The following is a 16605-nucleotide window of genomic DNA, read 5'->3' as shown; positions in this document are numbered from 1 at the left end:
TTCAGGTGAGGTTGGTTGAACCCTCTTAAGTCCAGAAAAATCACTAGGTAGACAAAGTTCATATCTCTATGTCACCACTATATGTGGAAAATTTGAAGAATTGATACGTATCCATAAACTAATGGCATCTGCCCGCTACCACAATGGAACTGAGAAATCTTAAGGACAAGGGAAGTCCAAGAGGAATCAAGACACCTACACAAAATTCGTTACATGCAACTCACAACAATCTTCTGCAATGGGACTGAACAGAGTCGAAACTTCCATGGTCACAAAATTTCCTTATTTGCCACTCACACCATGAGTTGGACCATTGTCTCGAGAGCACATGCACAAACCATAATTTTGAAAACACAATTTACTCTTTCTATCATAGTCATAGGCATAAAGCTTTGGCAAAGTTTGGATCTACATTTCACCTCATTTCAAGATCTATATATATATATATATATATATATATATATGTCAACACTTCAATACACAAGCTCTCCAAAAACACCATCCATCTCGAAAAATTTGCACATATATTGTGTGAATTCAGAAGGGCTAAGTAAATGCTTTGGATAGTTATCGATTCACAATAGTGAACAAAGGTAGAAAATACAATGTTTGTACATGAGCAACATCTAGGTAACAATATGTGACCCTATATAGGTATATATATATATATATATATTAAGAAGGCACAACAATATGATCCGAGGCAATGTTCCTCTACACCTTATTTCACTGCATGACAATTCAAAGATGACGAATGAGAGATGGCTCTGAGGCAAACAATAAGAATAAAGTTAGATTTTTGTTACATGACCAAATTAGGTTTAAACAAAACACCCAATCATTTTTTTAACTGACATATGCATAATCTTCATTTTGTTTCAATCATCCAAAATCTGGAAAAAAGGTAGTACATGATTCTTCAATCAACAACAGCAGACATTATTACATAGCAAAGGGAAAAAAAGAGTGGCCGAAAATCAGAAACAATATATACAGAAGGCTGAGTTGATTGAGATAGAGAACCATGATATGTACCATATATACGTAGGGAATAGACAATGGATAGAGAGTATATATGCTCTTTTCCTTACGAGATGGAACATTGCAACAAAAATTTAAGTAGACAAAATGCATAGACAGATGCATGCATAGAACCTGTGGTGTAAGTGAAAAAGCCTTTGTCGGGATCTCCAGTTGAGCAAGTGGGAAATCACCATATATTCTCGTAATGTACACAATAAAGGAAAGAGAGGAGTGAGAAACTCAATAGAGCCTCCCACGACAATCCTTGGCTCCACAATGACACGGACAGCCTCTCCCAGGTAAGAGTTTATAGCGATAGTCATATGCCAGCTCCTCGCCAATATTGATCTGTCATAGTAAGGGTAGTATGAAGACAATATATATTCATATTTACAATATATAACAATCCCAATTGCATGAAAAAGAACTTATTGTATATTGAATGGAATTTTGACATTTGTGAAGAGTATAAATAATCACTCAATATAAGGAAATACCAAGGTGGATGAAGTCATAATAAGCTTGGGTTTCAGGTTTGAGATTTAGAGTGTAAGGCTTAGGTAGACCATAATGTTAGCTTAATGAATCGATCAAAATCACATAATAAATAGTAAAGATATTTACAAATTACAAGTATTAAATGAAACTTGACTACTTGATATCGACAATTAGACAATTCTAATCACTCAATACAAGGAATATACATGGCAGATGAGTCATAATAAGCTGAGTTGGATAGTGATTAATGTGTAATATACATGGCCAACCAAGATTCCTGCTTTTCCTAAAGACGGTTCTTGCTATAACATATGAATAGGAATAATTTCCATGCACATTCACAAGAGAGAACTAAATCAAGTGGGTGATAGAAGATGGAATCCAATGCCTGGTTGGTTGCATTCCAGAGTTAAATCAATCAAATTTAACAGTGTTTTCTTTGTTTGCATGCATGAGTTTCACAACATGCATGTATGCTTGCATTTTTATTTTCCCAAGATTAAAGAAACACAAAAATGTGAAGCAAAGATAGGAGCCAATCTGCACTTACATCACGTGTTGCGTATAGACCGATGTGCGCAAGTTGACAATCCATGCTCTCCACCAACACTTGATAATTCACCAAATTTGGAGAGCAGCTGAGGATGAAATTTGTTCCACAAGGTTGGTATCAGAACAACAAATAAAACTAAACCTGATGAATAAGACTAAACTACTTCGTTCTGGATTAATGTTTTTCCCATGAATTACCTGTGGTTGATAAACCGAGACACATTCCCAAACTTTGTTGCATCAATGACAAATGGTTTTGGCCTTCCCCGGCGACCGATGTGAATATGAGCATCAATATCATACAGGTAACTGCATCCTTCTTTATCATACCTTGTTTGTCACAGAGAGTTTCAGATAAGTATTTCTTTCAGAATTATGACACATCATTGGGCGAATATTCATAGAACCACCAGATGCATTCCACGATCTTAGGGAAAGAGACATCATACATTTTACTCTTATGGAAGAAAAAAGATAGTTTTCCAGGCCTAGGTTATGAGAAAACGAAGGAGATAATCATCTCCAAAAATACTCTAATTTGATTTATCGTATCATAATAGCGAAATATACTCATGCACCTGAGGAAGACAGTTTAATGTGGTTTCCAGGGATGCACAAAAAATTTCCAAATTTTACTTAGCAAAAAACAGTTTCACAAAACAGTGTTTCCTCACATAAAACATTTTTATGAATACAAGAATATAAAGTTGAGATATACCTCTCGCCTCTTCGATTTGCCTCAAAATCATCAAGGACTTCCCCAATGTATTCACAAACAAAAGTTCCCCGTGGAATATGCTGTGCAGCCCTCACTGCCCATCCCTGCGCTTGAACAATGGAGAAATATTGAGACTAAATTCAACATGCAGAGTTAATGTGCAAGCAGAATAAGGGGGGTTCAACGACCTTATGTCTAGTCTTATAAACTTCCAATTTCACTTGTACACCCTTCTGTAATACCCGGTTTTGGCAAAGTTCACTACAACTACATAGAGAATTGCATTCATAGACCAGATATCGTTCCTGAGATCAAAGAATAAAACAAGGAATGAATGACCATATGCACAAAAGTAACCAAAAACTTTAAAACAGAAGATTAGCTTAAAACCTACCTGTAAGATGATGCAGCCCTTGTTATCATAAGGGAACCTTCTAGCCATTGGCCTACAGTATATATCCTCTGCATCAGTGTTATCGTTGTCAAAGAGGTATACATGCTCACATTTGTCAGGCTGACATTGATGTTCTGGGCAGCTACAACCCAAGCGTGAGCTCTGCGCTGATAAAATTTGTACTTAATCATTTCAATCTTGGTTAAATAAAAAAATAAAGACAGACATAAAAGGTGCAGACCTCTGTATCAATCTCCAGGGATGGATCTAGTGTCCTTTTTGTAACATAAGAAAAATGAAGCCATGGTGTGAGTGTCTCCAAATGTCCACTTGGATTCTCAGTACACATGGGACAATCGCATTCTCCCATTACATCTCTATCTAGCACACATGGAATTGGCATCCGTTCTTTTCCGAAACTTAGATCTTCGCAAAGAATCATTTTACTGCAAGAATTGTCACTTACGGTTGTGGCAGAGACAGTTGTAAATACTACATGACTTTCATCTAATACAATGTTGTTGCTTGTCAAAGCAGATGTATAGTTTATATGAGCAGGATTAAACTGTGATTGCTGGGACAATAAATTTGCATTTGATAATCTTTCAACACTTGCTTTTACATCCGTTGACAAGGAAATCTCCTTGCAACTGTTGGGACAAACATATCCCTCCTGATAAAATTGCAACTTTACATTGGCCTCACTGCAGATTTTGGCTGCTTTGAAAGCCAAACGATCTGGTAAGGAAGCATACTTTTTCTCCAGAACACTGTAAAGACGGTTCTTACAACATGCAGATCTTGCAACAGTAAGAATATCTTCATTACTCGGAAAACTTTCAAACTTCACCCCAGTGTGGCCCTCTATCTCTTCCATAGTCCAATTCCTAACATTCTGAGTAACTATTTGTGCTTCAGCTTTATCTTTCACAACGGGTGCCCTTCGTATATTAAGTTTTTGGGCCTTTCTTTTCTTTTCTTTTTCCAACGGTACCCCTGGTTTCAACTCTTCGGACATCCCTGGGGAAAAAGACGCTTCATTCAATTGTATGGATGTGGCAGGCTTGTGTTGAGCTTGATGATGTCGTCCCAAATCTGGAAGAAGAGGAAACTTAAGGCCACAAATTTTGCATTTGTACCTCATTTCAGTTGTAGTGTCAGAAGGCGCTTCTATAGTTCCTAGGGTAGCAGGGTCCTTATTCTTTTCATGAGCAATCTGTGTGTGTTTTTCATGGTCTACATTAACAATTTCCAATCCTGATGGTTGCCATTGGACTGGCCCATTTATCAAATCTGAAGATGGATCTGTCACAGGCCAGAAGGCACAAAGTTGATCAGGATGACTGCAAATCACATGTTTCCATAGGTCTTCAAAGTTTAGAAACTGTGCATTGCAAATGATACATGGTGCTAGAAGAGATGACTTGGTTTGAGTTATCATGTCAGAATGGCGTGCATTCCTATGCCTATACAGAGCTTTCTTATTTGTGAATGGGTGATTACAAAACTGGCAAGTATATCCTCTAAAATACTGTTGCGCTTCTTTCTTATGATAACCTCGCCAATGTTCACCTAACACAACAAGATCGAGAAATTCTTGTGCGCAAAGCTTACATCTATACCTTGAAATGTGGCCATTAGGTGCTGTACTAACTTGTTTCAGCAAATCAACATTCGAGAGCTGCTCAATGGACTTATCTCCACCTATTCCTATCACAGAGTTGGTTGTATGTTCTACAGATCCTGTTGAAGGAACAAGACAATTCTCCACTTGTAAGGCATCTTTTTCCTCCAAGAGTTTTTTCAAGTTCTCCATTTCACCAGTAACTATATCATACAATGATTCCGATGCTTTTAGATTTCCAGAAACTTCCTTGAGAACCATGTCAATAATTTTCTGCTTTGACTTTGCATGCTGGCTACTTTGAGCTTCCTCATTAGATAATCGTGCTCTAACATAATCGTGAACTATGCCCTTCAGTCGTGAGATGCTAAATTCATCCTTCCTAATTGGAATTCTGCCAGAAATATCTTTAGAATATGATTTTTCCTGGCCCCTATTAGCATACGGAGATAAACCTGGTACATGTTTCTCACAGTATGGGAATCCTGGTTTTGCACGATGGGAACATCGAACACCACTACCACACAAACCAATGCACTGTGTTGACTCACCATTTCGGGCAACCATATTTGGTACATAATTTGACGTTTCATGCAGAGATGAACTAACTTGGCCTGGATCAGCTTGTTCAATTTTTCGTTTGTGGCTGGAAATATTATGTTCTGACATTGCACCAATTTTGGACTTTGTAACAGCCGCCAAGGAGAGTATTACCGTTTTTTCACTATCCTGTTTTACTGGTTCCTCAACATCTCGTAGCATGTGCTTTAGACAGAAGACAGAACCATTCCTTGCCTTATGAGTGCATCTTCTTCCATACCTTGTCAACCCACTGCAAGCCATTCCATGTGAATCATCCTCACATGAGTGAGAGATTGGAAACTTACCATTCTTCTGCTCTTCAGTATTAGACAGTCCCTCTTTAGAACCAGAAGGAATATGTACACAACAATATACAGATCCTTCTTTAGGATACCTGTTGCATTGTCTGCCCTTTCTATCAGAAAAAGCCATGCACTGAGATGATCTACGCACATTCTTGACCTCAACAACACCTGTGCCATTGTCTGACTTCATATCCAAATTTTGGGCCTTGGAAATTGTTTCACACTGCACTGACGTGGCTTTCAATGGATTCGGTGAATACAATACCAACTGCTGCTCCAATTTCTGTCGCTTGCTATTTTGTCCACAGTAGGCATTACCTTCATCACCTGACTCACCATATTGCTCATTCCTATCAGGAGAACAATTGGATGCATCAAATGTCTTTTGATGGCCATTAACGACAATTGAAGAATTTTCTCCCTTTTCTTGTTTTAAAACATCATGCTGTGTACCAATGTTGGACTCAACAACACCACATTCAGATTTTTCTGTAACCTTTTTGCCAGGTTTCTCCAAGTCTCGTAGCATGTGCTTTAAACAAAAGACAGAGCCATTCCTTGCCTTATGACTGCATCTTCTTCCATACTTTGTCATACCACTGCAGATCACCCCATCTGCATCATCCTCAACTGAGTGGGATATGAGAAGCTTACCCTTCTTCTGTTCTGTGGCATGAGTCAATCCCTCCTTACAACTGGAAGGCACATGCACACAACAATATACAGATCCCTCTTTAGGATACCTGTTACATTGTCTGCCCTTTCTGTCAGAGAAAGCCAAGCATTGAGATGATCTACGTACAATCTTGGTCTCAGAAACTCCATTATCAGATTTAACAATCACATCTAATGAGGAGGACATGTCAAGATTCTTCCTAGCTTCAAGCTTCAATGGCATCCCATGCTGCAATTTCACTCGCCTGCTGTCTTGTTCAGAGTCTGCATTACCTATATCTCCTGATCCACCATGTCCCTCACTCCCCTCGTGTAAACAATTTAATGCATCGAATTTCCTTCTATGGCCAGTAACGCTAAAAGAGGAATACCATGCCTTTCCTCGATTTGATCCATCATGGTGGGAGCTTGCTTTCCATGATTTCCACTCAGAACCCAAATTTCCTTGCTCCAAGTCATCCCAAAGTTTACCCACTTCATTCCAGCATATTGCAGTCTTTAACTCCTAGTGAAACCAGAAAAGATCACAAATTTTTTATGGGTACAAACATAAAAACTGGATCATGATATAAACAAAGGTCAATTCTAACCTTCACAAGCATCTCTAAGGAACCAGCTGTATCCGCATTCCTACATTGGTGTTCCCACTCTAGACTACAAGTATTAATCCAATCTTCTTTGATTAAGGACGACAAAATCATCTGAGGTAAAAAATCCTCCACAATCAAAATCTAGTCCAGAATGGCACATAAATTTCTTGCAAAATAGAAGTTAACTAATGCGTTTACATGTTAAAACAAAGTAATCACAAAATTTGGAAACTATGTGCTGATTGAATGAAATACAGTAAATATAATTTCAAATTTCTGATGGCATGTAGCACTCAGTATGCATTTATATCTATCACTGAAGATTGATATTTGCAACCAAAGGCATTTGTCGGATAGCTTTTAATTATTTTTTCCATTACCATAAGCATAAGTTTTTATATAGCCTGCCTTATAAAAAGCTTTGAGAGGCACATCAAAAATGATAAGCATCAATCTTGTGCCCTAAAATATGTGGACCTTGACTGCCGCTCCCATAAAAAATGGAGCATTCGGAAAGAAACATTCTTGCATCAATCATTACAGATCTCTACATGCACACATCACTCAGGACGTCAAGTAGTAGCACAGCAATTCCCTTGCCCTCAAGGGATACTACTTGATACAGACCTCCAGCTAGGACGTAAAGTAGCAGCACAACGGTTCCCTCGCCGATAAGTGATACTATTGATACAGACCTCCAGTTAGGACGTCAAGTAGTCGCACAACAAATCCCTCACCCATGAGGGATACTACTTGATACAGACCTCCAGCTAGGACACTCTATGCATATCCATACTGAAGGTGGCAACTTTGGGAAATGAAGGATACCATCAACCACTGCCACACAACTTACTTGTCAGTTTATGGGATGGCATATGCATTACTCATTGTGATATTTCTGCATGGATTACCACATTTATACATCATATCGACATGCTTAGATTTAGGATTCTTACTAGGATTTTCTTCAGACTTTCAATCTGGCATTTGTATCGTCCATTACATTGTGGTTTGATAACTTAGGTCTTACAGGCCATCCTGACCTTTTCCAGACATGTTTCTCACTCAGTGGAGAGATGTTATAGCTTTCAAAAAGCAAAAAAATGACCTATGAGGCCAAACAAGTTACAGAAAGATCTGATAAAATATTCAACAGCATAAAATGAGGAAGAAAAAACAGTGTAATAAGTTACATCCAGGGAGATCTGCCAAAGAGACATGAGATGAAATAAAGTTACATAGATCTATGGGAGTTTCATATGGGTTTTTCAAGAATGACATCAATATCCTCTATAACAAGGTAGTCAGTCAAGCATGATCACTATCGCCAATGGTGCTCTTCTCTAGGTATGCCTCTATATATCCCCCAGCTGATACAGCAAACCCATAGACAAGAACCTATGTAGCAGGGCAAAAGTATGAAGCCATCATTTATAGTATGCATTAGATGTTTTCTATGAAAATCCATCATTATCGAATGCTCAACAAGCAAACAGGCACTATAATCAAGAGTGCAAGAGAGTGAGAAGATAGAAAGGTATGCGTATTCTCTAAATACACATACGTGGCTTAAGTGAATGATCACTTGTAAGAATGCTGATATGTATACCATAAAACAATGACAAAACAATTTAATCAAGGTATATACAGTGGTGAAAAAACAAATGTGGAGGCATCTACACATGCCAAGAAACAAAAGCTCAAATTGAGAATACATTCAAAATATACTAAATCCCAAAGTGCCAAGATGGGTGGCCTGCATCAGCCAACTGTGCTTCGACATGCTTACACTTTTAAGTTTCACCAGAGCGGATCCAAGTTCTTGATATGTGGCAGATTTTGCTGTTGCATTTGCAAAATCCTTCCAAAAGCTCACATCTCGGGCACCATCCTCCACAGCCTGAAAAGAGCACCTTAGAAAGATTGAATGTGGAACGTTGCACACGAAAAAAAAGAGCTGTTAATTTCAGCATTTTATTTCAATATCTTAACTGTTATAGGAAGTTGATCGCTAATGTCTAGCATCAAGGTGGTAATTTTCCGTAACATGTATGTTTTTGCTGCATTCAAGTCAAGAACTGAAGTTCGACCACTTTCATGTGATCCAACAGACAGCGGCTCGGGATTTTCTGTAATAGAGCAAACCAGTTGCCAATCTGTCCATACAAATGACCGATTACTTGGGAAGAACACCACGATATAGGACTTCCTTCCATATGTTGGCATAGCTTTGACAGTTTGCGCAGGACAATCTTCCAAGCAGCACTGTATACCTGCCTGCCACTTTCCCCTCCACTACAGCAATCAGAATATATAGATGAACGTCAAAACCTTGAAAGGACCATAAACTAACCAAGTATTAAGAGTTCTTAGCATTAACAGTAACTCGAAAAATCAAATCCAAGATATTTAGAGTCCTATTTTATTAGCACACATTCTACCAATAGTGAAGTGGACCACTTTTTATACCTTGTATTTTGTCAGAATTAGGTTCGAGTATTTATGTACTTGGTTACTTTAAATATTTCTTTCTGCATGAGCTATCTGAAAAGTAGGTGCAGATATTGCGGGTTGCATTGGACACTGGAGATAGAGGATGAAGATTACCTGAATTATGGATACTCACCACAAAACTAATCAAAGCAAGTGGATGAAGAATGGTAGATGAAACATTATGTTGTTACTAGTGTCGTGATGATAAAGCTCAAAACCTAGAAATAGAAATACTCTACAATAGGACATGATAAGCCTAAATTCTCCCGGTCATATTGATCTAAAATGGGACACAACATATTCATGACTATGGTAAGCCTCAAACTTATCTTGCTCATGTTCATCTATGAAAAAATGTGTCCATATTTTGTACTTCACCATTGTGTATGATAGTCATTATTGATGACTACAGAAAGAATACTTGAGTCCAATGTCACCAGAATATATTTTACCTCCAAAACACCTTGTTACAGCCTGAAATAATGAGTTGAAAGTTGAAACTTCGAACCAAAATAGGCTCATATAATATATATATATATATATCATACAGAAGCACTATGGCAGATAGGACCAAAGCGAAGGTGGAATGAACTAGAGATGTAGCAAGTTGCAAGAAGAGTTAATAAGTAGAGAGACAACAGCAAGAGGAAGGAAGAAAAGCTGGTATAGAGGCCATGGTATGTCGAGATCAAAACAAGGATTTAATCATTTCAAAAAGAAAGAAAGACAGATGGAATGGCATGTATATATAGAAGCACTATGGGAGAAAGAAAGATATATTAACGTCTTTTAAAAGGCCAAAATGGCCTATAAGACTAAACAAGAGACTATATCTTAAGTGTTGTCTCGTCTTTGAGAACAACAAATCATAATAAACTAAATATTAATCAATGAATATAAAAGTAAATAAGATCAAACGAGACGAAAGAATCTGGTTTTCGGCACATGTGAGATTCTCAAGCTAGATATATTATAACTTTTGTCTTCGAAAGATCTCTAGCATAGGGCGATCCAGAATGGAGAGGTCTCCGAAGCGAGGGAAGCACCTGCAATGGCGGGAGATAATGGCCTTTACTTGTCAATGACAAGGCTGTTGAGGTCGTGGTCCATGGGGACCGGGCCTACGTGGACGACAAATTGCTATTACCCGATCTATTGTAATCCCTTTGTTATGTCCTGGTCGGGAGCCCATTTGTGTATCCCTTGATTGACTTGTAGCATCAGTAGGAGTGATATGCCTAAAGAAAGTTGAGATTGTTCTTTGTGGATGAGCTTGTGTGGCCGTACTATTGTCCTTCAACAACTTTTCCCTATGTTTCTTGAGTTCTAGCAAGAAAAGTCCTAGGCACTGTTGGTCCTCATATTCCATAACCTTGCGTAGTGGGCCAAAACCTTGTTTAAAGAGGCATTGGTATTTCCTTCTGAATTCCTAAAATACACTACAGACAAACATAGAATTCTTTGAATTCCATTCCTTAATGCCACAATTGGCAAATTCTTTCTGGAGGTATTCATGTATATCTCTCTACCACAATCTCTAACTGATTTTGATGAAGTTCACAGCTGCCCTATCACGCTGTGCAGCACATAGGATAGATGTATGTCCATATAAGGTGGCTTGATGATGAATCCATCAACTGATGTGTGTAAAAAGTGTCTTGTAGTGGGCCATCTTCGTACCAAGTGATATTTTGGGGCTTGTTTTGGAAGTTAGGACAGAACCAAAAGAAAGAAAGAGGCCAAAATTAAGACCAAACAAGAGATCACATCTTAAGTGTTGCCTTGGCTTTGAGAACAACAAACCAAAACAAATGTTACCGAGTAAAAAGCAAAAAAGGAGGGTGGAATGAACTAGAGATGTGGCAAGTTGCAAGAAAAAATAACAAGTAGGAAACAACAGCAAGATGACGGAGGAAAGCTTGCATTGAGGCTGCGGTATGTCGAATAAAAATAAGGATTTAGTCCTTTTGGAAAGCAAGAAAGAAAGAAAGAGGCAGTGTCAAAGTGAGAGAAAAGAAAAAATTAATCATTTTTTAGAACAAAATCGAATTTCATGGAAAAACTCTGAAACATCACTGAGTTTTTCTACATTTGCCCAAGTGCCTCTAAGTTTTCTTTTTCTCCAAATGCCCTTTGTCCACCAGCACTTATACTGTCAACTCCATCACTCTTTTGCTGGCAGTATATCTTGTATATACAAACATCCTTTGAAATCGCTATGTGGCCTAGTTCTGAGGGAAGTACAAAAGACATAGCCAAGAAACTCAGCTATATCGCTCAGAGATAATGAGGCAAGTATATTGTTAACTAACAATGCCAAAATTGAAATCAACAAAGAGAATACTACACACCCAAGCTTTGAAAAAAGCCTGCCTTCTTTCCTTAGCCACCTGGAAGAACCACTTCATGCATCCCACTCCACCTGACTCTTCAAAGTATGAATCAATAATGGTCTAAGTTTTCAAAGTAGTCTGGTGGTCATTCCAAAAGAGCATGGAAGTATCAGCATCAGATGCACCATAACAGTATACTAACAATTGTGGTGCAATTGTACCCCTGTGACAATTCCCAAGCCATCACATAGAATCATGTATAATGTCTTCCAGATGCACAATTACAGTATACTGCTAGCAATTGTGCCAAGATTGTACCCTGTGACAATCCCCAAAGACTTCTCATCAAACCACATATAGTGTTTTCCAGATGCATCATAAAGGAATGCTAGCAATTTTACCGAGACTGTACCCCTGCAACAATCCCCAAAGTCATCGTGTGGAATTATGAGTAATGTACCTGTGCAATACCTGTCAACTGCCAGCATAAAGATGTGATCAACGAAATACCCCTAACAGAGTAAATGAATACCCACTTGTGCTGCAACCCAAGGACTGCTGTCAAAGAAAAGTAACATGGATGCAGCCCAGCATGGGATAATAAATGACTCAATACATGGCACACTTCATGTGCATGCGAGCAAAAGGACAAGCAGTCAATTGGCAACCCTGCCGCACGCTCATCAACATTTTGCACACAGGGATCATATTCTACCTAGCAAAACTGGGGTAGTACTGCATGCACAGTCAGCCACTGAAAATAAATCAATCAACAATTGACATTGAGAGACCAAATGTAAAACAAAAAAGAAGTAAATAAATATGATTAAGTGTGGCATGTAGCCAGTGACATATTTACGTATGCATAATACCATGTACATCAGATGGCCACATCCTCTCATGGAACCTACGTCAAAAGGCAAAATGGTATACCCTCCAAAATCCACCTCTTGGCCCAATGATCGATGCTTGGCACCCACATGACGTGACAAAACAGCTGTACAAGGAAACCACCAACCTGATGAGAGACCTGTAGGAATATACCGCACAAAATATCTATCCACCCATCAGAAGTGGCAGCAGAAATCTCAGAGACACAACAACTAGCCACTCCCCTTGCAATACCATAGTGGTGGCGAAAAAAGGCAGCACCAAGGACGAAGTGCCCATCAACTGCAAACAAGATGATTGTGGATCCGCATTCAAACCAGCTGAATCAATACGAGTATGCTCTCATAGCTTTTGGCCCGATGAGAGATCTGTAGGAATATACCACGCAAAATATCTATCCACCCATCAGAAGTGGCAGCAGAAATCTCAGAGACACAACAACTAGCCACCCCCTTTGCAATACCATAGTGGTGGTAAAAAAAGGCAACTGCAAACAAGATGATTGTGGACCCACATACAAACCAGCTGAATCAATACGAGTATGGTCTCGTATCTTTTGGCCTTGAGAATCTCGGACATGGGTATTACACATGAGAGGTTGTTTTTCAATCACCTCAAACAAAAGCGGGCTTCCTTCACAGTCCTTTTCTCAATTCCTTCACTTTTCCATCAATTGATTAATTTGAGGGCATTACTCAGTTTTTCTGTTTCTGTGGAGAAATATTTCAGTCGTTTAGGGCTTCGAAAACGTATCTCACAATGATATTGCTTAGAGCTACTACTCATGAGTTTTTATTGTTGTGCCACAGAATACATGTTCTCAGAGGGCAAACTGATTCTAGGTGAGCCCCTGACACCCACCAGTCAACTACATGAGGTGTCTTTGCCATGGGCTCCACTCCCATATCATTGCGCAGGAGGCAATGGATAATTGTACTATCATCTACAGAAAGTAAGTATTGTTTACTTGTTCTGCATCGTGCAAAGAAATTTGGCTACATTGACTTATTGACGAGTTGTAGTCTACTTGATCAATCATTCATCTTGTGCAGAGTCATAACTGCCAAGAGTTGAGTTGCCATAGTTGGGAACTGTGCTTCTCATGCTGGAATCAAACATATTATTAGGAGTTGACTAACCTGGGTGCAATTCCTAGTAGGAAGCATCAAGTCTAGATAACAAGGTAGAAAGAATAGAATTTGAAGGGTATTCTTTGGTTTTTCTGGGGAAAAATATTATGATGGTTTTGAACTCCGTTAGAAGGAAGTAATGTACGTCTTTGAAGGCTGTTAAAAACCAGCCAACATCTGTAACAGAGTTTTCATTAACGTAAGAATCTCAACTTTTATTCTGAATATATTACTATCTTTATCTGTTATCTGACCTGTTTGAAGTATATTTCTGTTAGATGGTTTTCAATGTCCGTAAATAGCATTGACTCTATGTCACAACAGCAAATCATCTCATAAACACATATTGAGGTGCAATAACCATATTCATGTGTGAGTCCTTGCTGGAAATTCGAAACTTGAGTATTTTGCAAATTCGGAAAATGCCATGGCCATTTTCATCAAAGATATCTATCGGCAACAAAGCCGAATTTCACCTTTCTTTAACATTCAGTATGTCATCTTCTACATGTAGGGTAATCTTACAAGATTAACCAACACTCCAATAGGTAAGACTCCAAGCAATCATCTCTGAAAGATAGTTTATTCTTTTAAGATCAATAAAATCTCTTGTATCGTTCTTAAATTCCATTTGCACCAAAAACAATGTTGCAACACTGGTCAACAAAAGGAGTAGCCTGTTAACTAAAGAGTCAAAGGATACCAAACCAAGACCAATCCTCAAGACAAGCTTCTTCAACATAAGGAGGTCCAGGCATATACACGTTTAAGATTCTTTGGATGATTTTCCATATAGGCCTGGTGCTGCATGCCCAATCCATAACTCCCAGAAATACTAAAAATGCTTCCATAGGTTTTGATCACATCTTGAATAATATATATTTCATTTTGCCAGTAGAGACACATTCTTTGCATCATTGGAATTTAGATAGAGGTTCTTGAATATCATAATCCCAATGAGTTCATACAAACCTCACAGAATCTCCTTGATAACCGTCTCTCCTTCTTCATTTAACATGTTTGAACACGTGGTTCCCAATAATTATCAAGCTTGAACAGACAAAAACATTGTAGCAATACCATATACACATGCATACCAACATGGGCATTCAAATATATAGACATACAATGTACTTTAACATCAACTTAATCACGTTTCAAGGAATTTAACATTAATTAGTAACTACCCTTAGCATTAACATCAATTTGAGTTTGAATAAATGTGAGATCTATCTTCATGGTGATGACATTGACGTTAAAGCACCACACGAAAAAAAATTGAACATAGGAAGGGGTGTAATACCTTGATCCACAAAGGCGATTTTCCTTCTTCGAGGCCTCGAAATACAGCTTCATCTCCTTGAGCATCCAAGAAAGTGGAAGAATCAATTTTGGTTGAAGCTAATTTCTGAGCTTTTTCTTGAGAATTCACAACAGAAGAATCACTGATACTGTTTCCTTCATTTTCTTCTTCTTCTTCATCGTCATATTCATTATCTTCTTCGTTTTGTTCTAGATTATTATTTAAGCCTTGTTCATCTCTGTCCATCTCAATTACTACATTCGAATGATCTTCTTCACGAAGAAACTCCAAATTTGGCATTGATTTACGTTCACTTCTCTGATAACATTCTATGGCTTCTCTATCACTACCATTAGGACCCAGATCCATATCTACACTGTCCTTCTCATTGGAGAAAAAATCCATCTCTCCTGAATTCCTTTGTGTATTGCGCATCTCTTCCATCCTCGTTCTTTCTCCTTCTTCTTCCTCTTCTTTTCTTCAGTGAAGATCTGAGCCATAGCTATGGATATGCATATGACTATATTCACGGACCTGTGCCTGCAGAGAGAATACAAATTTAGGGTTAGGGTTAGGGTTAGAGGAAGGAACCATAGGTGGAGTCTGCATGTGGAGAATGGAGTACCCATTTTACGAGGAACGGGGAAGAAGAAAAACAAGAATCGATGAAGGGGGGGAGAAAAGGGGAAGGAAAGGAAAGGAAAAAACAAGAATTAACGAAGAAAAAGGGAAGGAAAAAAAAAAGGAAGGAAGGAAGGAAGATGGGTTCGTTGTATTACGTTTTGGGTTAAAGGGGACTTACACAAGGGGCAAACCTTCTTCTTCTCCTCCTCCTCCTGGTTCTTCTAAACCTAGGCTTCATCCTTCTTCTTCTTCTTCTTCTTCTTCTTCTTCTTCACATGGGAGACAAAATTAGAGAAGAAGATGAAGAAAGAGGATGAAGAAGACAGAAGAGGGTGTTTTGTGTGTGTGTGTGTGTGTGTGTGTGTGTGTGTGTATGTGATGCTCTCTCTCTCTCTCTCTCTCTCTCTCTCTCTCTGTGTTTCCTATGAGCAAACAAAAAAAAAACTAAAGGGTTGTTTCTCTCTCTCTCTCTCTCTTTCTCTTTCTCTCTTTTTCTTCACAAAAGATGAGATGGAAGAGAATTGTTCTCTTCTTCTTTCTTACCTATCCATCCATCCATCCATCCATCTCTACATACATACATACATACATTCCATACATACACCATGTATTAGATACTTTCTTTACAAACACACGAAGGAAGGATTCTTGTTTTTGTTAAGCGAAACATGCTCTCGGATTAGGAATCGGCAACGGCTCGGCTCAAGCCTAAACATAACTAGTAAACCGTTTTAAAACGGTTTGGTGGTTCAGCTTGGATTAGTCTCAAGTCGAACCAAACCGATTTGGGCCAAACCGGTTACCAAGCTGGATAAGGCCCAATCCCCCGGTTTAGGAACCGGTTCAGTTCAGGTTTGGAAACTCCCAAAC

General features: G+C 38.6%; 1 protein-coding gene across 4 annotated transcripts; it reads right to left on the bottom strand.

Moving 5' to 3' along the window:
- Positions 1-509: 509 nt before the first annotated feature.
- On the bottom strand, positions 510-16088 carry SUVR5 (histone-lysine N-methyltransferase SUVR5). Of its 4 annotated transcripts, none has more exons than XR_015531663.1 (13): positions 15914-16088; positions 15112-15651; positions 8954-9256; positions 8751-8861; positions 6962-7072; positions 3427-6876; positions 3186-3347; positions 2980-3096; positions 2792-2895; positions 2272-2403; positions 2072-2159; positions 1156-1371; positions 510-767 (listed from the first exon to the last, which is right to left on the bottom strand). XR_015531663.1 is itself a non-coding variant. In XM_087336420.1 (12 exons), exons 2-12 carry the CDS (start codon positions 15553-15555, stop codon positions 1264-1266), a joined length of 5130 nt encoding a protein of 1709 aa, XP_087192546.1. In that variant the 5' UTR covers positions 15556-15651; positions 15914-16088; the 3' UTR covers positions 968-1263. The 4 variants fall into 4 exon arrangements, 1 of the variants encoding a protein (XP_087192546.1); XR_015531665.1 differs by having other exon boundaries at positions 510-729; XR_015531664.1 differs by lacking the exon at positions 510-767 and adding an exon at positions 769-893.
- Between the last annotated feature and the right edge of the window lie 517 nt (positions 16089-16605).

The sequence above is a fragment of the Azolla caroliniana genome, unplaced genomic scaffold (genome assembly GCF_043228905.1).
Source record: "Azolla caroliniana isolate FFs.n. ecotype wild unplaced genomic scaffold, voAzoCaro1.0.p SCAF_21, whole genome shotgun sequence".
Classification (NCBI taxonomy): Eukaryota; Viridiplantae; Streptophyta; class Polypodiopsida; order Salviniales; family Salviniaceae; genus Azolla; species Azolla caroliniana.
This window is presented reverse-complemented; position numbering and strand designations above follow the sequence as displayed.

Coding starts and splice junctions, on each gene's coding strand:
- SUVR5 (XM_087336420.1), bottom strand. CDS start 15,555: ATGGAAGAGATGCGCAATACACAAAGGAATTCAGGAGAGATGGATTTT. Junction 2,896..2,979: donor TTTATAAGACTAGACATAAG/GTCGTTGAACCC, acceptor GTTCAAGCGCAG/GGATGGGCAGTGAGGGCTGC. Junction 2,404..2,791: donor GCAAATCGAAGAGGCGAGAG/GTATATCTCAAC, acceptor GTGACAAACAAG/GTATGATAAAGAAGGATGCA.